The sequence below is a fragment of the Furipterus horrens genome, unplaced genomic scaffold, assembly GCF_987537825.1.
Source record: "Furipterus horrens unplaced genomic scaffold, mFurHor1.1.pri manual_scaffold_4, whole genome shotgun sequence".
In the NCBI taxonomy this organism is placed as follows: Eukaryota; Metazoa; Chordata; class Mammalia; order Chiroptera; family Furipteridae; genus Furipterus; species Furipterus horrens.
In genome coordinates, this window is record NW_028327174.1 from 182,551,650 (window position 1) to 182,577,343 (window position 25,694).

Consider the following 25,694-nt stretch of genomic DNA (forward strand, 5'->3'; position numbering starts at 1 on the left):
ACATCTCAAGGAGTAGAATTTTGTGTGTGTGTCAAGAAGCTCACTAACGGTGTAGCTATGCAACGTTTCACCTGCGTGTAGTTGAAATTGGTTTGTGAACCAGATACCTTGGTGGCAGTGACGATGAGGCTTCTGCACAGAAATCTTCTCACAAGTCATAACGTACTCGGGTTCCAGAGACTTTGCACAGTAGGCAGTGTGCCACAACTCTGATGAATTCGTTATGTAAAAACACTCATGTATATCTCCTTGGTGTTTAACCTGTTAACCTGCTTTAAAATAAAATCTGCTAGTAAGCTACAAGAGTAAATGCCGGCCATTGAGGGAGGGCTCGGAGTACTGATGGCTACCACTGTATTTTACCAGCCTTTTGGTCACTTAGAAGAGGTGCCAAAGATCAAGGAGAGGAAGGTGGTGGGCTACAAGTGTAAATTCTGTGTAGAAGTGCACCCGACGCTCCGAGCCATCTGCAATCACCTCCGAAAGCACGTCCAGTATGGCAGCGTCCCGGCCGTGTCCTCTGTGAAGGTGAGAACTGGGAAGGTCTGGATGAGCGTTCTTGTGTGTGAGCCACTGGCGTTACTCATTAACCCTGTTGCTCAAAGCAGCCCAGGAAAGGGCGTCCCAGAGTGTGCGCGTTCCTGACTTATGCTTGGATCGGTCTGGCTTGTTCTGATTTCTTTGCAGGTTGGACCTCCCTCATCTCTCGTGTTTCGACCTGGTCGCGTTTCGATCTGGTTCCCTTCCACGTGGATAGTTTGGTGGATACAGAAGATCCAGGCCTCTCGGTACAGGAGGCTTTAGGTCCCCCTTCTCCTCTGCATTTAGTGCCATTAGCTGTTTGCTCTTCCAAGTGGCCCGAGCTCTTGAGAGGAATCAAGTGGGTTCTGTTCCATCATCTTCAGCTCCTCCCACTGCCTGACTTCTTACTGTTCTTTCTCATTGGGCTGGCGATGCAGGGAGCCCAGGAGAAGCCCATCTTGTACTTCTTATCCTGGGTCTTCTGAGGAACAGAAGAGGCATTAAATCCAAAACTAAAAGCCTTAAGTCACAGGTGGCCCTGAGAACCTGTTGACCTGATTTGTCTCCCCTCCTTATTCCCCATTTGTGACAAGCACAGGCTGCCTGTTTTGAACATCGCAGACCTAATAGCAGCCAGTGTTTCAATAACCTCACCAGCATCCCTGCCTTCCAGGATATGTCTAAGCACTTGCCACTTCTGAGCAGAGAACTCAGTTCAGGGTTCTGCTCTTTCTCTCTGGCTATGTGAATACATTTTTGTTATCAGCCCTGCTTGATTTTGTCCTGTTTTGCCAGTGTGGCGTGGAGGTAAAGCTTCTGCTTTGCTTCTTTGAAGACTGAAGCTCCCTGGCTGTCAGCAGCGCAGTGGCACCCAGGGGCAGCGGTGGGCAGCGTGTCTGCTACTGCCGTGCGTCCTAGCCTTGGACTCACTCGAGGGAGACAGGATGGCTCTTCCTGTAATCAATAATCCAAAGAGCCACTTCGAAACATGGATGACTTAAAACCGGGCTGCTTCTTAAGTTTTTGAATTGATTATACAGCAACCCTTCATGTCACCGTTTGCAGGGCAGGAATTAGTGTGGGGGACAGAGGGCAGCATCTTTCACTTTCCTTTACTTCCCAAGGATGCCCAAACTACTTGGCTTATTTTTCTTCCTTCCTTCCTTCCTTCCTTCCTTCCTTCCTTCCTTCCTTCCTTCCTTCCTTCCTTCCTCCCTTCCTTCCTTCCTTCCTTCTTTCCATCCTTCCTTTCTTCTCTCCTTCCTTCCTTCCTTCACTCCCTCTGAGCCATAACCTTAACCCTGATTTATGTTAGTTTAGGTAGGATTGCACTTTGAATTTTCTTTTTTTAAGATGGGAGATAAGTGAGTGAACCGTCTTCAAAGTAGGAGAACCCCTCTCTCAACATTTCCCAGGCAGACCCTGTTTCCGGACATGTTGCCCTAAAACCACCGCCACTGATTGACGAATGGCCGTCGGGTTTGCCCTCCCTCTAGGGGGAGCTGAAGAGGCAGGGAAGGAAGCTGTCAGGAAATGCTGATGAGTGTGGGAGAAGGCAGGGAGAGGAGGAAAGCCTGGGCCAATGACTATGGATATTTATTTTGTTGGTGGGGCATGTGTGTGTGTGTGGTTCTCTTAGCAGGAGGCTGAAGACCCTTCCCACTTGTTCCTGGATGGATTGGAAGCAGCCAAAGATGCCGGTGGCACCCTGGTGGACCGGGTGGATGGTGAACACTGCTTGCTTGATGGAATGTTGGAGGATGAAACCCGGCCGGGGGGATACCATTGTAGTCAATGTGACCGAGTCCTGATGTCCATGCAGGGGCTGCGTTCTCATGAGAGGAGCCATCTGGCCCTGGCCATGTTTACCCGCGAGGACAAGTACAGCTGCCAGTATTGCTCCTTTGTTTCTGCTTTCAGGCACAAGTAAGTGCTCTCGAGTGGTCGCAGGTGGTACCTGGGAGGAGGTGTCATAGCGGAAGGCAGCTAAGTGAGAGCAGGAGAAGCTTGAAGGAGTCAGCAGGCACTGCTCATGGTTCACACCTGCTATTTAGTTGGCTGTTACCTTGAATCTCAGTTACCTCATCTGTCAAATGGGGCTAAGAACAGGCGATTTGCTTGGTTGATAAGAGATTTGACTTAATGCAGGCAGTTTTCAGAAACGACAGGTTTGGAATTATTGCTGTGATTGACACAAAGAAAGACCAGAGAGTAGGTAAGTTTCCTGGTACATCTGTCAGACATTCAGCCAGAACCGAATTGTCATTGGAGGAATAAGTTCCATTTGGGAAACTGAGTGGCTATGAGATAAAATTAGGACTATATACCCATGTGACCAAAGAATCATTGTTTGATGTTTTTAAAAAGACCTTGAAGGGTGGATAAGTTGTTGGATGCCAAAGAGAAGTTCAGGCTGATTTTTCATCAAAGCTCGGAAATTGTAAATTTGGGGTTTTGTGTAAGGCTTTTCGGGGTGATGAGAAGAGGAATGGTTCTGAGAAGAAACAACCTTTTGTTGCCTTTCTCTGTCAAATGTGTAAGAGAGATAAATGTTCGATAATGTGTTGTATGGTCTTGGATGAAGGTGACTAATTGTAAGACTGACATGCAGTTTATGTTTATGATAATTGAAAATAAATGATGGGCTGTTTGCTTCTCTAAAAAGATAAAGTGCTAGTTAGTGGATGTTGAAAGGCAGGAGGAGGCACTGCTTCTGCAGAGGTCAGAATGGGGCACAAACTCTTATTATTCAAAGCCTAATATCCAATCTTCGTCATCAGATCCTGGCACTAGCATAAAACTTGTGTAGTTCTCATCAGTTCAATAAGTATTTTTTTAACAGCATTCATCACATTTTCAGAGACACAGTGGACCCTCAATAAATCATTGTGAATAAATGAATATGCCCTTGTGGTAGGCACTGTGCTGGAGGCTCTGGGGGAAAATAAAGATGAATAGGACATGGTCAGTGTTCTAAGGGAATTTAGGGTCCACCTGGGTAATAAATGAAGCAAGCACACAAATGACTTGGCGTAAGAAGGCACATGTCTTTAAATATATAGATCAGTAAAATGCTGTAAAGTTGCAAAGAAGGGAAATGTTACATCCCTTTCGAAGAATCAGGAAGGTTTTATAAAATAGAGAGCATTTGAGTCAAGTCTTAAAGTAGGAAAGACATGTGGTATGGGGTTAAACACGAGAGTACAAGCCTGAGGAAGAGAGTGTGAGGCCCATAGCAGGGGCTCCGCTGGTTGTCCAGTTTGACTAATCTGTAAGTTATACGAAAGGAATACTGTAAAATAAAGTCTGAGTGCTTGAGCAGAGACCATATTTGGAGTTTTTGAGAGCAGAATTAATACTTTATCATTTACATTACTTGTAAAGGAAGACTCAGAGGAGTGAAGTCACCATAAGTGCTAACATTTATTGAGCCTCACTGTGTATGAAGAATTTTGATGCAGGATCTCATTTTATTCTCAGAACAGCCCTGTGAAGTATAGTTCTATTATTATCTCCATTTTATATAAGAAAAGTTAAGGCCTTTTAGTTTAGAGAGTTTATATAACTTGCCAAAGGCCACACTGCTTATAAGTCATAGCTAGGATTTGATCCCAGGCAGTCTGACTTCATAGCTCATGCTCTTGAGTTAGAAAAAAAAAAAGATGGGGGATACCACTTAAGAGGCAATGATTGTAGCTGATCCAAGAAGTGAGAATAGAACTTTGGGAGAGGTTGAGGAAAAAACTAACTCGATATAAGGGATGAGGGACAGAGGAGAGTACAAATGGCACCCAGGTGTTTAGTCTGGTTGGCTGAGAGAATACTAGTGTCCTTTATAGAAACAAGGAAGTGAAAGAGTTTGTTTTGGAGAGAAAAGAAAACTGCTGGTTTTCTGCAGTCTGGTTAGGGCAGGTTGAGTTTAGGGTAGCTAAAGGGCATCCAGAGGGAGATATCCAGAGGCAATTGAAAGTGCTGCCTTGGAGCTCAGGAGAACAGAGTATGTTTAGCTGGTAAGCAGCACCATTCCCAAATGAATCATTCACCCTGAAAGCTAGTTCTCTGGGGCAGTGATACAAATTAGGACTTCATCCCACACCTTGTTGTGTAGATTTATTACTTTTTTAAACTAGTAATTGTGAAATATTGGGAATGCATTATAATTAAATAACATCCTTATAAGTTGCTGCTGGAAGGTTAATGTATAGCAGACATCACTGTGTTTGTCGGAGGCATGGCCAGCCTTTGTATCACGTGACTTCCTATAAACACACCTGCATATTTACAGACTTTGGAAACAGCTTATTGCAAGTAGTTGAACCACTTTGAAACCTCCCTTCCCTACTCAAGTGTTATCTCTTCCTTAGCTTCCTCTCCTTTTAGAGTAGGTATGACTTTTGGCCTTTTATTATTTTTTTTAAGTGTGATCATTGGAAAGTAACAAAATGACTTTGAACAGTTTAGAAATGGGATTTCTGGAAAGGGGCAGTGAAAAAATGTATGCAGTTTTTAACCCTGTCGTTTTTCTTTCTTTCTTTCTTTTTTCTCTTCTACATCCAGTTTGGATCGCCATATGCAAACCCACCATGGACACCACAAACCATTCCGGTGCAAACTCTGCTCCTTCAAGTCCTCCTATAACAGCCGGCTGAAAACACATATACTCAAAGCTCATGCTGGTGAGTTGGTATTCGTGACACACAGGTTTTCTGAGTTTGAAACCCAGTGGTCGTCACTGAGTAGGATTTTAAGTCTCTTGTCTCACATACGAGAATAAGTCATTCTTGAGATGGTTGTGTGTTTAGTTTTGTTTTAATCTAATAAAGAAATATTAAGGAATCACCCAAAACCAAAATAATACCAAGCGTATGTCACCCATGTCATAGCTGATTCATGCTACTAACAGCTTTTGTTTGTTAAGAAAATTTTCTAAATTCCCTATTCTGTCTAATGGAAATGCATCCGCTAAAAATAATCCCCAACCAAAATAAGATTATAATCTGGAAGCAGTTCAAAGGAACAAAGAGAACTCAAGATGCATAGTAAGATTTCTCATGCAATACCTTAGACCCATAGTCACTTCTTATCTTATGTCTGGAACTGGAACCCATTTGTATCAGTGTACCAGCTGGCGTTGTTGTGAGAGGCTGCCCTTTGTCTTCAGTGAATTTTTTTGGAAGACTCTTTCACCGTGTTTGCCCATTTCATGACGGGTGATTTAAAAGCACACCAGCCCCCTCCACAGTGAGTGTTCAGCAGTTTTTGACCATAAACAGCTGGACCCCCATACCCTACCCTCTCTATTCACCTGATCTTGCCCCGAGTGCCTTTTTTTTTTGTTTCCCGGGATGAAAAAAAGTCCTCAAAGGGAACGTGTTGCCGGTGTGGAAGAGGCAAAACAAAAAAATGACAGAAGCATTAAAAGCACCAAAACCGACAAGTTCAAAAACTGAGCAGTGGAAAAAACATCTCGATAGATGCATGGCATCAAATGGAGAGTATTTTGAAGGTGACTAAAGTTTAAAAGTGTAAGAATAAATACACAATTCTTAATAAATAGATTCTATTTGGGGGAAGTCCCCCCCCTCGTATTTAATCCTCATGACAGTCCTAAAGGGTAAGTGTTGTTGGCACCCTCAGTTTCAGATGAGGTTGCAGAGACACCGAATGAAGTGACCTGCTCAAAGCCATGTAATCCATTCACGAAGAATTTGACTCCAGAACAAACACATCCTTGTCACTGACAAGATGCTGCCTCCCTCTTTTCTCCTCCTCCCTACTTTGCATATGATAGAGAGTACCTGCAGGTAGATAATCAGGACTAGCCAAGAACTAAAAGAGGCATGATGTTGGCGAGGCAGTGGGGCGGGCATGAGGGCTCCTGATTTTCTCACTCTCAGAACCCCCAGCTCAACGGCAGCCGGTGGCCTGCTCAGAGGTTTTGACAACCTCAGAGGAACTTATATCAAACACAAAGGGAATTGGGGGAAATGAGGCCTCAGAATACCTACCTGTACTATCAAATTCTTTTACAAGTTGAATCTCCTCCCTGAGTTTCCTCAGCTAAGGTATTTAGATCCTCACTTGAAAATCTGCAGGCAGCTACAACTCTCTTTTTTTAGCTTCTCTTGTGACGTTATAAAAACCACCCAGAACCTGAGTCCTTCCTTTGCTTTTGCCATCTCCGCCTTCCCGGGGGAAATATGATCTTGTCTCCGCTATCTCCTGAGTATTGGGTCCTGTTGAACTGGCTTAATGGAGTAAAACTACTGAAGTCTTCCAGATGCCCTGGGCCCCCCTAGGGGTGGGGAATGGGACAGGAGGATTAGCCAAATGGGCTTTTTTTTCTATCTGTCAGTATTTTTATATCTCCAGGAAAAATCCACTGAAGTTCATGGAGTAAGAAGCTTAGGGGTTCAGGCCATGTTTTTCTAACTGCATATTGTAAATTATTCAGCTGGGACACCATCCTGGTGTTTTTACCCATAGGCCCCAGCCTTGTCAAAAGCGCTTTTGCAGTGGGAATTGGGTAAATGATTTGGCCTGTAGGAAGGGCTTTGAAAGAGTGCCAGAGGCTGTACATTGGCTCCAGGGCAGTGAGCTAAAGTGTATGTTCTTGGAGCTGGCCAGGCAGACTGGCCTTCTGTGCTCAGTTTTTGGAGAGAAGGAAGCACCCAGAGAGAGAGTGGGAGCAATGGAATTCAGCTCTCTCCGGCCCTGGGGCCTTGGTGTCCAGGAATGGCCCTCAGCCACTGACAGTGACTTGACTTAGAGAAAGCCAATACATTTTCCAAAGGACTCTTGACTCATCTTGTTTGTTGTAGATGGATTTTTTTAAATCTTATTTTAAGTGATAAAAAGTCATGTAGACAAACCTAATAACCTGGATTTGAATTCTCTTTCAAGTTGGGATACTTACAACCACTAACGAAAGTTCATATAGCCAGGCTTGGATTTAAAAGATTGAAAATAGAATCAAGAGAGCAGTGCTATTGTTATATATTCTAAAGGGGGGGACAAAAGTAGGTTTACAGTTGTGCTTATGCAAAACACTTTATTACTGTAGTATTTTCCATATGAACAACTGTAAACCTACTTTTGCCCCACCTTGTATATGTAATATATATTTACAATATGTATGCGTGTGTGTGTGTATAAACTAATATTTATAATATTAGCAAATCCCATTGTCCATGGCCCAGCATTATCCTGTAACTCCTAGGTAATGGCTGGGGGAACACCTGACAGGTGTTCTGTTCAGATCCTCTGACTTCTTTGAATGTCTGTTCTGCCTTGGGCTGTAGCATGTTGTATAATTCAAGGTTAGGTTCAAGACTTTCTTGGAAAGGCAAGCTCTGGGAGTCATCAGTGGTGGAAAGGAGGCTTTACGCAGAACTTGGGATGTGAAAGCATTTAGTGGCAAGGAGGTAACCCTCTCACCTGGTGAAACGAGGGCAGAGGTTTGTCTCCCAGTTCTGCTTCTCTTAGTAAACTCAAGACCGAGGCTGAACTCTGCCCTCAGCTATTTTCACTGGCCTTTCTTCTCCTCTTAGTCCTCTGCTTCCTTCTCTTTTCTCTCCTCTGGTTTTTAAACTTCCCCTTAAAAGTAAATTTTAAAAATACTTGTTAATTAAAGAAAACGGAAAAGTGAAGAAAATATAGTCTGTCATCCATAAGCTCATTATCTGAAGACCACTGTTGTTAACATTTGACAGTCTTTTCTTTCAACCATTTCCTCCAATTATTTTTAACAATTGTGATTATAATTTAATCTAAAATATATTATGCCTACCTGTGTATTTATCTGAGTATTTGTTTTTTCTGTATCATTATAAACTCTTTTAGAAAATGATAATTCTTCAAGAAGATAAGCCACATTTACTTAAATCATTTCCCTATGGTTGGTAATGTAGGGGGTTTTGTATCTTTTTCAAGCACAAATAAATGTTTATTTATAAATAAAGCTTTCTGTGTATCAAAGGATATTTCCTTAATATAAATTCTCAGAAGTAGAATCACTGCATTGCAGACGTGACCATCCTAAACCTGTTGTTATAAAAGACAAAATTGCTTTCTGAGTTGATTGTACCAGGGCAACACAGCAACATATTATGCTATGCCATACCCTCGCTTCTAAAATGCAATTAATTGAAAAGCTGACTTAGGGCAAAGGTAAATCATACTCTCATTTAATTTAGTCATAGTGATTTGTGTTGCATTTCAGTGGTATGAAAATAATTAAAAGAAAAATACTTTAACTGAAATATCCTGTTTATTGAAAAAAGAGGAGATTCACACACATACACTATACATAACTCTCTATCTTAGTTTAAAAAATGACTTATTTTTACACATTTCTGTATTATTGATTATATAGGGAAATGGGGTTTTATGCTGAGGTTTGTGAGCTGGTCCCAAAAAAAAGCCCCAAATCACTATGGGATGTGTGGAATCGAGGATGTGTAGAGTCAACAAGGAAGTAAAGAATGAGACTAGCACAGTATACTTCCATTGAGTGACTTTGTGCTGGAAAACCACTGATAGACCCTTGGATTGAGAATTAAGCATGTTATTTTCTGCTGATGCTATCAGGCAACATTGAATGAAAATTGGCACAGCCATTTCTAGTACAGAGAAGAGGAAGGAGAGATGGGAAGCCTTTCTGATGGAGGTATCATAGACATTTGGTTTTGCTCCCTGTGGGGAAATAGCCCACAGGCTCCTCCAGTAAGTAGAGCATGGAACGAAAAGGAACCAGGTCACTTGATTATGGAGCTCCTTGGCGAGTTTCAGTCCCAAAGGAGTGCTGTGGCTGTGGGAATGGGTGGGTGGGTGGTCTGTGAGGGTGCTCGGACCCGGAAGCTTGAGCAGCTTTTCTGCAGAGTGAGTTAACCATGTTATTTTGTTTCCCACCCCATCTTCTGCCCTCCTTTCCTCTTGTTCCTTGCCCCCAACTTCTTCCAGGTGAACATGCCTACAAGTGTTCTTGGTGCTCATTTTCCACCATGACAATCAGCCAGTTAAAGGAACACTCCCTCAAGGTCCACGGAAAAGCCCTGACCCTCCCCAGGCCACGAATTGTCAGTCTTCTCTCCTCCCACACCCACCACTCCTCTCAAAAAGCTACCCCAGCTGAAGAAGTGGAAGACTCCAATGGTAAAATGGGCTGCCCAGCCAGAATTAACCACTTCGGGTTGAGGTGGGCTGGGATTAATTGCCAACCATTCTTTCTAGAGGAAAATCTTATGCAGAAATACGGTGGTTCAAGTGAAGGAAGAAATATGAAAAGGTGGAAACAGTATAGAAATCAGAGTTGGAAGGTGTTGTGAACTCTGGGGGCATGTGTTTGGTGCCGACTCACATGAGCGTGGCTTGTGGAAAGAGCGCAATGTGTGGGATGGGTTAGTGTTGGATTCTTCCATTGTGAGCTAGAAAGAGGCTGGAATACCAGTCATTTATTTCTTTGTTTATGTATTTATATTCTGTCTTGTTCTTAAAATACATATGTGCTTTGAAGTGTTTGGGATGTGAGATATGTAAATTAATGACACAAAACTCAGAGTAGGAATGGAAAGGGTGAATGGGTAGGGTGAACATGTCCTGTTGGGTCACAAGATAATTTGGGGGTATTGCAGTGATTTTTTTTTTTTTTTTTTGAATACCTAGAGGATGTTGAGAAAGCATCATTTGGGAGGAGGGTTGAATTGCCCAGCTTCAGAGCCTCATAAGAAGTACAGGAAGCTATGGAGGGGATCTCCTCACTGGCAATGTAACAGAAGTTGTAAGGGAGGGAGAGAGAGAGAGAATGGGTTCATTACAGGTGTGGCTTAGTGAGCAAATGGATCATTTATTGTTTTGATCACACCAAGGAACAAAAGTGTTTTGATTACACCAGTTTGAATGTCTCCCAGGTCAAGGAACAGGCTGTTTCCCAAAGTCTGCTATTATGTTCTTGGGAGGAGCTTAGTGGACTAGAAAGAAAGTTCATGGGCTCTTCGGAACAAAGCCCTGGCTTTGAATCTTACTTTTCTTAGTGCCAATTTTGTATTCCTGGGCAATCTTAGCTTCCTATACTCACGTATAAAATTGGATAAAGATAACTCTATCTTCAGGTACTAATGCGAAAGTGTACACTAATGAGAATTAGATGAAATGCCTAATACAACTTCTGACACATGGTAGGTACTTAACAAGTGGTCATTTTGTTCCTGTGATTCTCATCGTTTGAAATTCTGGCCTTGGAGACCTTGTATAAGGAGCATGAATTCTGAGTTATTTTTAATGTAAGGGTTTAAAGATATTGACTCTTCAGGTAACCTGAAAATCTGACAGCCCAACATGTCAACATGGTCTAATTATCAAATTATCAAGGGAATAAATGAATGATTTTTATTCATGAGGTCTCTAAGAAGATAGCTGTAGGAGGGACAGGAAAGGTAAGTTCTGAAATTAACAGCTGCCTTTACTGAGTTGTAGAACTTGGTGGCCTTTCCTCTGCAAATCATTAAACACTGGGATATATTCAATAGCTTCTGTCTTAAAGGACATGTGTTTAACAAAGAAGGCTTGTTATTATGACTATGGCTTGTGATGAAGTGAACACACTATATCTCCTCAACTGCTGTGTAGTAGGGAGCCCATCTTGTTGTTCTCCAGGAAAACGTACGGTCTCGAAGCTGGGGGTGGGGAGAGTACAGAAAATGTCCCCTTTGCACCTTGACATTCTGTGCATTGGAAAAGATCATTATGTTGCAGCAAAGGGCAAAATATAGTTTGATGTGAATTTTAAGATCTTTACTACCATGATTTTTAATGAATTGCCTTCGTCTGAAATGCAAGCTGTACCTGTGGAGCCGTGTGGGTGAAACTGATCCATCCAAACACCATTTCCAGCAAAGACTTTATCTGGGACATTTCTCTTAGTGTCGTACCTTCCTTTTCCTTTGGCCTTCTCACTAGAAAGGTGGATCTCAGTCACAGGGACAAGGGAATCCTGCAGACCACTGACTGCATGGATTATCTTCCTCTACATAAAGGCTGAGAAGAGTTCAATTCGGTGAACTTCCTGAATCCATACTCTATACCAAGAGCTTTACTGTACATGGAAGAATCAGAAGAGAGTATCAGTACCATTCTGTTCTTCCAACAGTTTAAAATCAAATACTTAGAAGATGGTATAAGTACCTACATCTGAACTAATCACAACCCTAAGCCTGAGACTTAACCTTTTGGGGGCTGATTTCAGATTCCTGGACGCTAGATGAGGTTAGGACCTTGGGGAGGGTGGTGACAGAATCACGGTGACGTAATATTGAGTAACTATGCATAACACAGATAGTCTGTCTTTATTCAGCCACAGGAAGATAATTTCCAATACATAGAAGTGGTACTTTTTTCTTCTAAAGAAAGAACATAGTGACCATGAGAGCCCTGGGTGGCAACAATGTAGTGAGGCCTCTGCTGTTTTTAACATATATAAATAACCAATATCAATGGGCCAGAAGTGATGCATTTAATTTGATGAAAAAATTTTTGATTAGAGGGTGGAGTAAGCAGAAAGAAGGCATCGAATAGTTTATTCATTCAGTAAATAGTTTCTTGAATCCTTACTATAGGTCTTGCATAGTTTTGGACTCACAAGAGTGATGGAGGAAGTGGAAAATGAGAAGACTATGTACCAGGGAGCTGAGTGGTGGATTCCTGTAAACGGCTAAGTCTGGAGGGTGAATAAAACAGCTGTGGGGCTAGACAGTAGCCTGTAAATCACGCCTTGAATGGTGTTTGAAACACGCCTGTGAAACCCAATTGCACATTTTAATAGGGAGAAGCTGTGGGGCTATTGGCTCTCAGTTAAGGTTTCCCACACTGCAGATGCCAGGACACTGTGAACACAAGAACCAAAAATGTGTTGCAGGCTTGGGGGAGAGTAGAGATCCATAAAACCTGGGAAATCACCAGTGTGTCCTTGGCTTTCTGATTCCCCAGTGAGGGATGTGAAGAAAATGACTTGTCATGCTCACTGCTATTTGCAATTGTCAAATGCTTGCAGTCTTGAGAGCAAGCCAGCCAGTCTTCTTTGGCAGAAGGACACAGCCTTGAGAAAGAAGGTTCTCCCAAAGCTGTGCCCCCTCCCAACCCTGAGGGAAGCCTGCAAGAGCAGGAAGCTGAGAAGGGCTGAGAAGGTAGAGAGGAGGTTTCACCCCAGCTGCCTGGCCACACACCTGTTCTGTGCATAAACAGAGCTCTTGCGCTCTGGGCTGTCAGTCTGGACAGGTTTCACCAATACATGAATCTTCTATGTATTCTTCTTCATTGGTTGTTTGAAAGAAAAGCTACGCTGTGTGTTACTGGTTCTGTGCATAGGATAATGGGAAATGACACGTAATGCGTTGCTGTTCTAAACAATGCATTAAGGGGAAATCATAAGGTTGTCAGCAAAAGGAAGTGCTCTGCTCTGTTTGTGTTTACTGGGTTCCTTCTCCTGCCATATAAAATACAGGACTGGGTTTTATCAGGCTTTTTCCATGTCTCTGCTGTCAGTACAGAAAAATACACATACACACACACTTCTATAAAATAACAAAGAAACTGGAACAGCGTAGTTTACTTTGGAGATTTGTTTAGGTCTGAGAAACCATACAATGCATGGGCAGTGGATAAATAATTTAATATTCAGCTATATCATTTATAAGAAGTCAGGCCAGTGGTGACATTCCATCTTTTTACTCCCTTGAATTTCCCCCCAAAGAATAGATTATTTTATTTCTTCTACGCAGTTATACTGTATGGAATTGCCTGCTTTAGGAAATAGCTACTATGATGTATTTAAAACAAAAATGAGACACTAAGACCAGGTGTAAAATAAATAAGGTGAATGAGGGCAACATAGTTATTTAATTCATGCCTTGGTTAGCAACCCAAGGGAAACCCAAGAACTCTTGGTTGTGATGTTCCCCCGTTTATAATATTGGTCTCACTATTGTCCACCCAGCAAAGAAGTCATTGCTCTTCTGAATTAATAGGACAATGTTGTAAGGAGCTTTCTGATTTGTGTGTGTGTGTGTGAAAGATATTTTTATTATTACTTCTCAGTTGGCTTTTCTGTTCTAAACTCTAGCATAATATTTGCTACAAACAGTATTTTTATCAACAGACCTCTCATCAAAGACCGACAGGCACTTTTTGTCATCATATCAAAGTCAAAGTCCTCTTCATTGCATTTATGGTTTATCATTTAGTCACACTTCTCCCATTCCAGAGGGGACTCCCTAACAGATACTGGTGTTTGCAGCCATCTCTGTTCTTGATACCGCTAGCATCAGCTTCTTCATTTGTACTCCTGTGCCTTTGAAAGAGCTCTGCGGAGAATGTGGAAGAATTTCCTCCCTGTCTGACTTTGACGTTCTCTAAAGAACAGCTTTTACTGCCCACTCTGATTACTGTTTTATTGCTGATCTCGGTGCTCTCTTTGTATTTGTAGATATGCTATTGTATCTGTCCCCTGATTTTCAAATGGGGGCAGTTAGGTAGGTACTTACTAATACTGACTTCTCTTGACTGATCAATAATTTCTTGGAGACATCACAATTTTTACTACAATTAATTGTCATGAGCCTCATAACATTTCTAAATCCATAGAACCAAATTGCACAAGAGTACATTTATTTCATTCCCATTTAAGAGGCTAGTTCAAAGAGAACCAATCCAGAGATGAAACCTTAGGGACTATTTTAAGAGAAATTTTCTGACACATCATTCTGCCAAGAAAAGATCTTTCTTGACAAAGAACATTTGGGACATTGCCATTGTTCCTTGCACAGTGAGGTCTTCTGTGGACTTGGGAAACTGAAGACTGAGACAGGTTGTGAGTCTTTCCATCTCTCAGAAGGAGACAGGAAGTACAGTGGGGCTGCAGAGTTGGCATTACCAGTGTGGTCCTCTGTTGGGAGGGCCCCTTCTGGGAGCAGATGCACACAGCCATTGACCCTGGAGTGAGCTCTCTTCTTCTCTTTGTTGAAAAAATATGCAGTGTTGGTAGTAGCTAAATCTACATTCAGAGAACCTGTAGTGTGAAACCATACAATAAAACTGGTAGATTAATAAAATTTTCTATTCTACCTGAAAATTTTACCCACTGGAATTTTAACACAATACATTCATTCAAAGACACCTGTTTATGAGATTTAGACTGGTCAGTTTCTACAAACCATAAATCAATGATGCGAAGAACTTTCTCTGTAAAGGACAAGATAGAAATATTTTCAGCTCTGTGGGTCATTAGAGTCTGTGTTACCACAACTCATCTGTGACTGTAATGTGAAAGTCGCCACAACCAACATGTAGACAAATGGGCATGGCGCTGTTCCAATAAAACTTTATGTGCAAAAGCAAAGGGGACACCAGGTTCGGCCCATGGATGTCAATGACCTTTGCCATACATAGATGACTAGAGGGGAAAAGATACAGTAATACCCATGAAATTAGCCCAGTCTTTAATAAATGTCATAGACCTTTGTATTTAACAGGTAGGCTACTCCTAGATGTCACTTAAAATGTAACTTGGCTGAAATATATTCTTTATTTTATATATGTAGGGTCTTAGAGCTTTAAAAGCATTAGCATGTGAATTACATTTAAGCTTAAGAGAAAATGTTCTCAAGAATTATGTTGTATCTAGTGCCAAACTATCAACTCACTTAACCTTGACTACAAGCAATACTTGACACTTAAAAATTAAGATCTGAGATGCCTGCTTTTCAAAGAGAAGCTTTTCAGATTTCTAAATAGGTCAGACATAAAATTCAACCTTTAAGAGGATCCAATTAGTTGCTAGGGCATCCGACCTTCCACACAGGTTCCAATTGCAATCAGATTTCTCTTGGGGTAAAGGAAAGAAGAGGTGGTTTCTTTAAAAATGACAATAATGAAATGGAGACTCTCAGGTGAATAGTTGTGAAGTACAAAGATTTATATCATTTATAGCACATGAGATACAAGGCATAATTTTAATGGCTTGACCATAATGTTTAATAGGTTCAGCTGGTCTCAAAATTATCTGACCGGAGAATACTAACCTTCCCTTTTGATATCAGAATTTCTACATTAAAATGTGATCTGGAGTTTATTTTAATGCTTATAATGAAGAATGGCATTCCTACTATAAAGACTTAGAGGTTTGCAACTCCAGTGGTGTGAAGTGCCACAGGTGATGCTGAATCCTCTATTAGAAACCCAGAAGTCTTCAGAGGTTAAATTATTAGAACTTGACCTCAATGGCAAATAGGAAGCCTCCAAAATTATCACCACCCTGAAGTTGAATATCACGTTATGTATCCTTCCAAGAAATCCACCTGCCTGAGATTTCTGGGACTTTTTGAATTAGCCACAGTTTCATGTGCCAAGGATTAAAAAATATCCCAGGTGTAAGCTTTGCATGTCCTGGGAACTTAGTCAACTAATCATCTCCCTATTCCCATGCCAAGAAAAACATTTTTTCATCAGAAATATAAGCATATACTACCTGACTCATTCAGAGCTAGTTTCTAGCAACACTAGAATTTGCTTCATAGTTCCACATCTGACTTTTGCATCTCATGGTTGGAAATTACCTTAAGTCCTCCAGAATCTCAGTTATAGGAAGAAGCTAAAAGGGAGAAGAAATCTATTCCTTAGCAGAAAATATGTTCAGTTGTTATTAAGTGACTAATCTTGGTTCTTTTTTGAAAGAAAATTTTTTCGCTTGTCTTAATCATTGCCTCCCTCAAATTTTATTTCCCTGGAACTGGAGCTAGATATTGTAGTCCAATTATGTTTGATATAAAATTCCTCAAACTCTCTTGAGCCTTCTTATGTCTCCCAGGTTGTCTCCTTGCTTTCAAATACTGTTCTGCATTAGAGGGTTTTGCGCAAGCAGCAAGAAGAGAATGGGATTTGGGAAGGCTAGCATGAGCGAGATGTAATTGAGAGGTACAAATTCTGGGACAGCCTTCCTTACTGTAGAAGAGGTCATGTCCTGAGCAAGACAGTTCTGTGAAAAAGATTTTTTTAAGTGCTGAGATGAGAAGAAGATGCCAGAATTAACCTTTTAGAAATAACTATTATTTATTTTTAAAATAAATTACATGAGATTTGATGGTATGGCCCGGGAAAGCATATTCAAACAATGTACATATTTTCCTGTTAAATCCTTAATAATTCTAAATAATATCCTGTGGAAAAGTCGCACTGCTGCTGGTTAAATAAAACTGGCGAGAGGAAAGAGGCCAGCTTGACATGAGCGGTTCAGGTAGGAGGCTCTGCTTGCTTTTTGCTGGACTCAGTCCCTTGCTGTTGATACCCAGGAAGAGAAAGGTTCCTGCCATATAGATTTTTCTACTTTGCAGTTTCAGAGTCATCAAGTTCAAACCCAAAGGATATCTTTGGCTGAGAGTGCAGGGTGTAGCTAAGGTTTTATTCACCAGTATACCACTCTTTGAGAAGTCATCCTAGGGCTAGGTTCTTCAACTTCCTCGAGGACACAAACTATTCTTAGATGACTTATACAAGCCATGGTCCTTACGTCATCTGTTATTTGCATGCACTGTGAGCCCTCCAAAGCTGCAGTGATAGCTGCATCAAGCAGTGCAGGGCCTTCTAAACCCTTCTTCTAGTCCTTGAATTTTTTTTTTTAACATTGCTAGTTATTTTTACCCCCTGACCCGTGTGAAATTCATCCATCTTGGTTTATAATAAGGATGGGTTTGTCATCTGAAGTATTATGTCTACTAAATTGGAGGTATAAATTATTAAGTCTCATTTAATAGAGAAGGAAACTGAGACCCTGAGGAATGGAATGATGAGTCCATCAATCACGAAACATGTATGTGGTGGAGCCTGTCTAAGCCCAAAACCCATGTTCAGTTAACTTTTGTGTCATCTCATTGAAGACTCAGCAGAAACACACATCCGTAAATGTCCAGAGTGTCTAGGGCAAAGCCTCATCTTTTATGTGTGGGGATACTGGAATTTTCCATAGGAAACTAGGGCCAGGTTTTTATTGTGGATTGATTATTTAGAGCTTAAGTTAATAGAGCTACAGATAGTGTTAGGTTGAAAGAGCAGAATAGAAGTGAGTTATTGTGCATTTGGATTTTAATAGCAGTAGCCTTAAAGAAGAGGAGGAATTGATGAGTCCTGGAGGGCTTCTTTGGAGAGGTGCAGCTCAGGCTGGGCCTTGGCGGGTAAGTAAGATTTTTACAGGGGCAGAAGAAAGTCCATTCCAGGCAGAAGGAGTATTAGAAGTGAGCATACTTACAGAAGAAGGGATCTTGGGACAACAAGGAGACCAGTCTGGCTAGAGTGGTGGGTGTGTAGGGAAGTCAGTGGAGGACAGTTGGGGTGAGGAGAGGTAGAGCCAGACTCCAAAGGTACTTAATACTGGAAAGAGATCCTTAAGAAGCAAGCTGAATAAGGAAAACCAGCAACAAGGTCCCTGTCCTATTTGGAAGTGTAGGGTACTTTTGAACAATAGGTACATCAAGCTAGTACCTGCAGGTCTTCAAGAATGTGCATTAAAAATAGTCATGGGCGGTAGGTAGCCCTTTTAAGATGCCTGCATAGATTTTCCTTCTAATTAGAAAAATAATACCTATTTATGATTAAAAACCAGCTTTATGGAAGTACATAACAGATTGTAAGGGTCACCTGTAATGCCAGCCTCTCTGAGAATTCAAAATAATCTCTACTAACAGTTTGCTCTAGAGTCACCTAGTTGTTTTTATGCATATACAAACAGGTTAATTATTTCTCAAAATTGGGACCATAATATACTTTTTTTTTTTCATATTCTTACTCTCACTTGAAAAGTTTTCTCAGTTTGGCTCAGTGTAGTTTTAAAACATGAGGGTCCATATCTGAAAACAAACAATAATAGTTCCTCTTCAAATATTAAGTCTTTAAAGGCTTCAAGTATTTTTGTGTATGTGATATATGTGTTTAAGGTGAAAATTCACTAATTTATTTCATTTTAAGGCTCATTCATCATCTAAAAAATTACTTAAGTGTCTTTTTGCCACTGCTTCAGACTTAATGCATTTGAAATATTGGCAAATGGTCCATAAGTTAAATGACAAAATCAAGATTACAGACTGTCTAGACTGTTCAGAGTAATGAGCTGAAAATGAGATTTTGCAAGGGGATAAATATGAAATAGGTTGGGTGGCTTCTGACCCTACTATTCACTTCCTTTACTAGACTTGCCAAATAGTCTATAATTGGCAGTTATCATATCTGTCTGCCCACCTAAACTATGTGCTCTCTGAGGTCAAGGGCTGCTGCAGAGCCCTGGCACTTGGCAGGCCATTCAGTAAATTTTTCTTGATTTGCGTGAGGGTGGCAAAATGAACCACACCCAAGGAGAACCGACAAAACAAGCATTTAAGTGTGAAAAAGCCTGGGAATTGCACTGACTGTGAGCTCAGGTGTGCCACAGAATGTCTGGGAAAAGCAGAGGAACTGGGCTGCGTGGAAAAGTGACCTGCTGTCCATCACTCTTGTGTTATTTCCTTGATCACAACTCCCTCCTCCAGCTAACGTGGACCTCCCTCCCTCCCCACTGGCAACACCATATCCCTTTCACCTTTCTGCAACCAAAGGGACTAATAATCCCTTTCTTCCAAGCAGCCAATAAAAGGAGGGAACATATTCCTTCCTTTTTGCCACTTTGTGAGAATATTTCAGCTTTCTTCACTAACAGTCCCTTTTCAAATACTCGCTCTCTGCTTATTCCCTCCTCCTCACCTTCTGGAATGTTCTTTTACCTTTCTAATTGAACTCAGTGCCAGGCTCACGGAGCCGACCTTTTTACTCCAGCCATGACCATCATGCTCTGGAATTTCAATACTAGACTCAATGATAATGACTTAGCAAATACAGTTGACCTTTGAACAATACAGGTTTGGGCTATGTGGGTCTATTTACGCGTGAGTTTTTTGTTTGTTTGTTTTTTTCAATAAATACACAATTGGCCCTCTGTGTCCCTAGATTTTGCATCCATGGATTCAACCAACTGTGGATAGAAAACCGTATTTTCAACCACAGTTGGGAATCCATGAATGCGGAGAGCTGGTCATGTGCATTGTTCTGTGCCATCGTATATAAGAGACTTGCGCATTTGTAAATTTTGGCATCTGCTGCAGCCCTGAAACAAATCCCCACAGATATGGAGGGATGACTGTACTTGGCCACTTCAGCTAAAGATGTACCTCCTTCCTAAGTCTGCACCAACCACCATTCACCTGTGACTGAATTCACTATAATGGTTCCACCCCCAACGTCTCAAACTTAAATTCTCTCTGACCACTACCCAACCCTCCTCTCCCCAACCCAGACCCTGGAGAGACTTGTTTCAAAGGGACCTTCTCCAGCATCCTTGTGTCCCTTGTCCTCTTCTCTCCAACCTGCCAGACCCCAACCCTGAATAACCCTCCCTCTGCACTGCTGATTTTAGCCAGTTTTCTTGGTGCTAATGTCAAGCTTTTCCAGTCTGTTCTCAGGGTTATCTTTGTTAACCATAAATTGGATTTACTTTTAAAAATAAATTAGTGCCTATTCAGATTTATCCCTCTGTAATGTCAGTTTACTTGTAAGTATTCCAAGGTACCTTCTTGAGTGAAAGAGACTGAAATGGAGTCACAACTGAAGTGCTAGACTTTGCAAATTGCTTCAGCCTATCCTTTCTGCCCTGAAGCTAATAGTGAAGAAATGGAGTGAGGACCCAGATAGTTAATAGCTGTGGCAATCACAAATTACTGTACTTGTGAGTTGTGATTTTACTGTTACTCCAATTTTACAGTATTTTAAAATTTTGCCCATGGGTAAGTTTTTAATTAGGAATATGAGAAGGAAAGATGAAGAAATTCACATCTGCCTTTCATACAATCAGGAATAAAGCCACCAACATGTCTGTTAGAAAAAAAAACAATAATTGTGATAACTAATTCAAAGGCAGACAGTAAAGTGTCAGGAAAATTCCCAAGTAACTCATTAAAACGGGTAAATTCTTTATATTGTTACGTTAGCAATAAAATAAGATAATTTCTGCTAATACATCCACAGTATACTGTTGCATCTTGGTTATGTTACCTGCATAATGGAAGACTGGAAAAAAATAACTTTAAAAAATAAAGTTTGACGTTTAAATAAAAAATAGATTTATTTTTTCCTTCTTTAAGTTATATTTTTCCAGTGGCTTTATTATTATGTGCCTCTACCCTCATAACATATTTTTCTAAAAAAGGTTATAGTGCTTTTCACTGTGTTTCTCTCACTTCTGATTTTCTGGGATATTATCTGAATCACAGTATGCTGAGAGAAGAATGTGGAATACATAGAAGAGCACCCATTCACCTGTTGCCAGAGCAAGAAAGGGCTTGAGAATTATAAGGGGGAGGGATGGTCATCCTGTGTAAGTCAAGTGCAAATTTAAGGTTTGTTTTATTCATTGATCTTATTATTTATTTATCTGACACTTCTAAAACTGAGAGATGGCAAAAACAATATATAGGAAGTTTTAAAACTTGTAATATATTGGGCAAAGTGGTGGTGGTTTTATACTAATCATCACTGTCCCAATGGAAGGAGATGACTGCCTGAGCTGGCCCTCTAAAGCCACAGGAAGTAAAGTGTGAGCCCAGTCCGGCCCACAGCACCAGACTCTCCTGCGGGCAGAGAAAGCTCCTTGTGCCCCTGGGCTCGCTGTACCGGAAAGGGAGGGAGGGTGATTGACAGCAACAGGGCTGCAACATTTGATGGCACCACAAGTCCTTCCGACTTGCTGCAGGGATTTGGGTGGTGGTGGCGTCCCTCGGGCACTCCCACTCAGGGGAAGCATCCAAGGGCTCCATGGAACCACTTCCTCAACTTGTAAGCTTTTTTTCCCCAGTGGAATTTTGGAGTCGCTGCAGTGCTGGCATCAAGCGTGACTTCCTGTGTATCGTTCAGTTCATTTTGATTGAGCAAATGCCAGGAGGAACCGTTTTCACCCAAGTGGAGCTAGTGAATATTAGGGGCAAGTGATCTTTTCAAAACCAGTTCTCTGCATAGATCATCTTCCTTAATAGTCTGCACAGGGGATGTTGGACCCCTGAGTTTGAGGTTTGGCTTGAGGGCGGCTGCAGGCCCAGATCCAGGAAATACCACCCACATTGCAGGCCATGAACCAACCGCCCCGCCTATGCAGCCTTAGGCGGAGGTGAGCGTGCTAAGATAAATCATACACCTTCTCTGGGCCTCAATTTCTAATGCGTAATATCATGGTGATTCTTTATGAGGTTATTTCCAGGATCAAATGATATACAAAAATGCTTTCATATTCTAAATTATTGTAGAAATATTAAATATTATTAAAGTAGTAGAATAAAAGAAAATTTCTTGTTAGTTTATGATAATTTGTCATCAACCAGAGGTTGACGAAGATTTTTTAAAGATTTTATTTATTTATCTTTAGAGAGAGGAGAAGGGATGGATAAAGACAGGAAGAGGAACACCCATCAGTCAGCTGCCTCTCCTATGCACTCCAACTGGGGACCAAACCCACAACCCAGGCATGTGCCCTGACCAAGAATTGAACTGGCAACCTTTAGCTTTGCAGAACAACACCCAGCCAACTGAGCCACACTGGTCAGGGTGATGAGGTTTTTTGTTTTTTGTGGGTTTTTTGTTTTTTTTTTTTAATGAAAAAGAAAATTTCAGTCAGATTGGAAGCTGAATGAAATTTTTTTACATCATGAGCTGTTTCTTAGGAGTCTAAAATAATTCAGTAACTGGAAAATGATACTTATTCTGGAACCCTGTTCATCTAAATTTTTTTGATCTTTGGGGTAATTTGGAACCACAAACATAAGAAACTTTCTAGCACTTGATGTCCTAATGGGTGTCAGATGTCATTAGTGTTTTTATTATTGGCATTGATCAATATGCATTTTGAATTAACTATCGATTATTGCTCATCTTCTGACTGAATTACAAACTTCAGCTCATTTCATTTAATACAACAGTCCCTTGAAGCTAGTCAACAACCTGTATAAAAACTCAGTGCTGGCAAAATAACCTAATGAGTATTTTATAATCTTGAAAAGTCACTTTTCAACTCCAAAAGTCATTTAATTATTTCCCAGTTTAAGAATCAGGGATCTCCCTCTCTCTCTCTCAACAATCCACTTTAAATGTTACAAATAAAATGCAGTAATGTAAAGCATGTCCCTATTTTTCCCCTTGGAACTATGTTGAAATTTAGGAGATTACATTCCTGACCAGATACTGAGCTTTACATCAGAGCTAATGATTGACTGCATGTATTATAAGACATCATACAAAAATAACAAATAAGTAAAATCATTGAAAACAAGGATTCAAAATAACGCCATGGAGTTTGACGTTTTTGTAAAGTGTGCAAACATTTTGTTTACTTTATTAGAACTTAGAAAACTTGTTTGAAAGTGAGTGGAAATGGTCCAGCTAAGTACATTTAAACTATTTTAGCTGTTTCCTTTTACTCCCTGTATAATGTTGTCTGAAGTAAGCCAATGCATTCAAAACTGTTCTACTGAATTTATAGCTGCATCAAGCTTGGTAAAGGTTTTTACTTGGTGAATTTGCTACTGTTGAAGCTGCTGGTAATGATGATAGTGGTGGTGATGATAAAGATCTTTTTTTTCTCACTGAAAACTAAGGGTTAATCAGGTTCCTCCCTGCCACTCTCTCCAACCTCCCCTATTTATACAAAACCTCTGTCTTTGAGCTGCTCTAGGGGATGGTGTGCTCCTGATCTGTTGTTGTGACCTCCCATGGCATTAAAATGCCCTACAAACAACTACAGGGCCATTCATAGAGATTCTTTAAGAGGAGCTTCAAAACACTCTTTGGAAATTGCCAGGACCCCTGCAGGCTGCTTGCTATTCCTGTTTGATTGCTATAGAAGGCCTTCCATAAGTAAGAGCATTAAGTAGCTCTGAATTGGTGGACCAGAGCATTCTTAGGGTGGGGGGAAATGATTGAAGGTAGAAGAGAAGGCAGAATTTTCTATTACTTGTTCACTTTCCATAACTCTGTACCCCAAATTTAAGTGCCTTGATGTTCAGATGTGTAAGTGATACACTCCAATTTTCCCATCCCAGTCTGTCCCATAAACACATGTAAAGTACTTAGCATTGATCTAATAACTGTTTAGTTACTGGGTTAACCTACTTAACTCTGTTAAAAAACAAAATTCAACTGAGTAAATTTTAAAGATCTTACTGGCTTTATTCAGTGATTGATGAATTGGACAGCATCTGATCTAGCAGATAGAAAGGAGTTCCAAGGAGCTGTACAAAAAAGAGGGCTTGTGGGCAGAAGGGAGCAGAAATGAGGAACTTATACTAGGCAAAAAAATGGATTGATCATTGCAAAGTTATTTCCTTCAGGGGTCTTGCAGGCAGATTACCTAACTAGTGCTGATTAGGACATTCCTGATTGAATGGTCCAAGAGTTCATTTCTGGGAGACATGAAACTGTAATGAAATTAAGTCTCAGTTTGGTGATGTGGGGCTTAGAATAAGTGGCTCCCTTTTCAGCCTGCTGTCTTGTTCCTAACAGCTCTTTTAGGAAAAAATTGTAAAAGAAAAAAAATCTTTTAAACAGACATAGTATTTATATGGCTATATTTGTGGGTGTCTTGACTAGATCATCCATCAAGATTGTCTTTCCCTTTTATTCTGTTTGAGCTATTTATCAACCCTTTAAGTTGTATAAAACTGATACTAATGCAAATGATTCTTTCCATATTACAAATTTGTTGTGTCTGTTAAAGCGCAATTGATTGCTGCCTGTGGATAGATAAGTTTTGTTTTTTTTTTAAATTTTTTTAAAAGATTTTATTTGTTTTTAGAGAGAGGGAGAGAAACATCAATATGTGGTTGCCTCTCACACATCCACAATTGGGGACCTGGCACACAACCCAGGCATGTGCCCTGACTAGGAATCGAACCAGCAACACTTGGTTCACAGGCCGACGCTCAAACCACTGAGCCACAGCAGCCAGGGCAATAGATAAGTTTTCATGTCTGTTCATAAACTCTTTAAGCCTTCCTTTATGTCATATAAACATATTTCTTTTAACTCTCCTTTGACTGGTTGTGACATCTTATTGGCTCCCTCATTAATTAATGAGTTAAATAAAAATCTTTGATGATTGGAAAAATAATAATCCCATGAGGCAAGAAGTTCCATAACTAGCTCCCTACTATTTCAGAAGTGGGAAAATGATCGGTAGACTGAATATTTGGTCCATGCCAAAAGTTCTCTGAATTCTGTTCTTGTCCAAACGTTCGTGCCCAGAAATGTCTCTGGGTTCAAAAAGCCCATAACGTTTATGTTTATTTTTTATTCCTAGGGTTAATACATTTTTAAACTATTATGTTTTATTGGTCCAATAATTGTGTTGTGGCTGTATTGCCAGTAACCCTTCTTGCCTCGGTAGCCTAGCTGGTCATGGCACATGGGGTTAGGTAGATGCAGAAGAGCATGGTTTACATATCAAGAACATTTGACATGGTCCAAATGTCTCCGTGGACATTTTGGACAGGCCTAAATATGAAGGGCTTTTTGGCGTGGATTAAGTGTCTCAGTGGACGTTTTGGAAAGACCAAGAGTTCTGCAAGGAGCATGAGGACAATAGGCTTAAGAAAGGTCACAGTTACCACCTGGCAGAGTTAGGGGTTAAAGTGCACATCACCTGGCTTCAGAGCTCTGTGTACTACATCACACTGTTTTCCTAATCCTTCTTCCCTTGGAAAATCTCAAAAGGGTAGCTATATAAGCCCCAGGAAAATGCCCTGTTTTAAATATTAGAACCATTCTTGGAGGGACCTTCTACAAATTTATTCCTGCAATTGCAGTCTTAGCCTCCAAATCTCTTGAAAGGGACTACTATCCCAACTTGTATTTCCTTGCCATTCATTCTTTTCTTAAACTGCTGGACTCCTTCAGCATTGTATTTAAACCACTCTGATGAAGAGGCCTCCCATCGGCCAATTCCAGTGGCATTTTCTCTGGAAAGGAATCATTCTTTGCGTGTTTGCACCGGCTGCTGCCTCCTTTTCCTCGCTCTCCTTTGGAATCCCTTGCAGTGTGACTCCGGCCTCCACCACTTTAATAAA

General features: G+C 40.9%; 1 protein-coding gene across 2 annotated transcripts in view; it reads left to right on the forward strand.

Moving 5' to 3' along the window:
- ZNF462 (zinc finger protein 462) overlaps positions 1 to 25,694 on the forward strand; it is a 134,982-nt gene that overhangs the window by 57,196 nt on the left and 52,092 nt on the right. For both annotated transcript variants that reach the window (XM_090274522.1, XM_090274523.1), the window contains exons 4-7: positions 367 to 528; positions 2,162 to 2,448; positions 5,080 to 5,198; positions 9,484 to 9,675. In XM_090274522.1, coding sequence (XP_090130648.1) covers positions 367 to 528; positions 2,162 to 2,448; positions 5,080 to 5,198; positions 9,484 to 9,675 — 760 coding nt within the window. The remainder of the gene's footprint in view (positions 1 to 366; positions 529 to 2,161; positions 2,449 to 5,079; positions 5,199 to 9,483; positions 9,676 to 25,694) is intronic.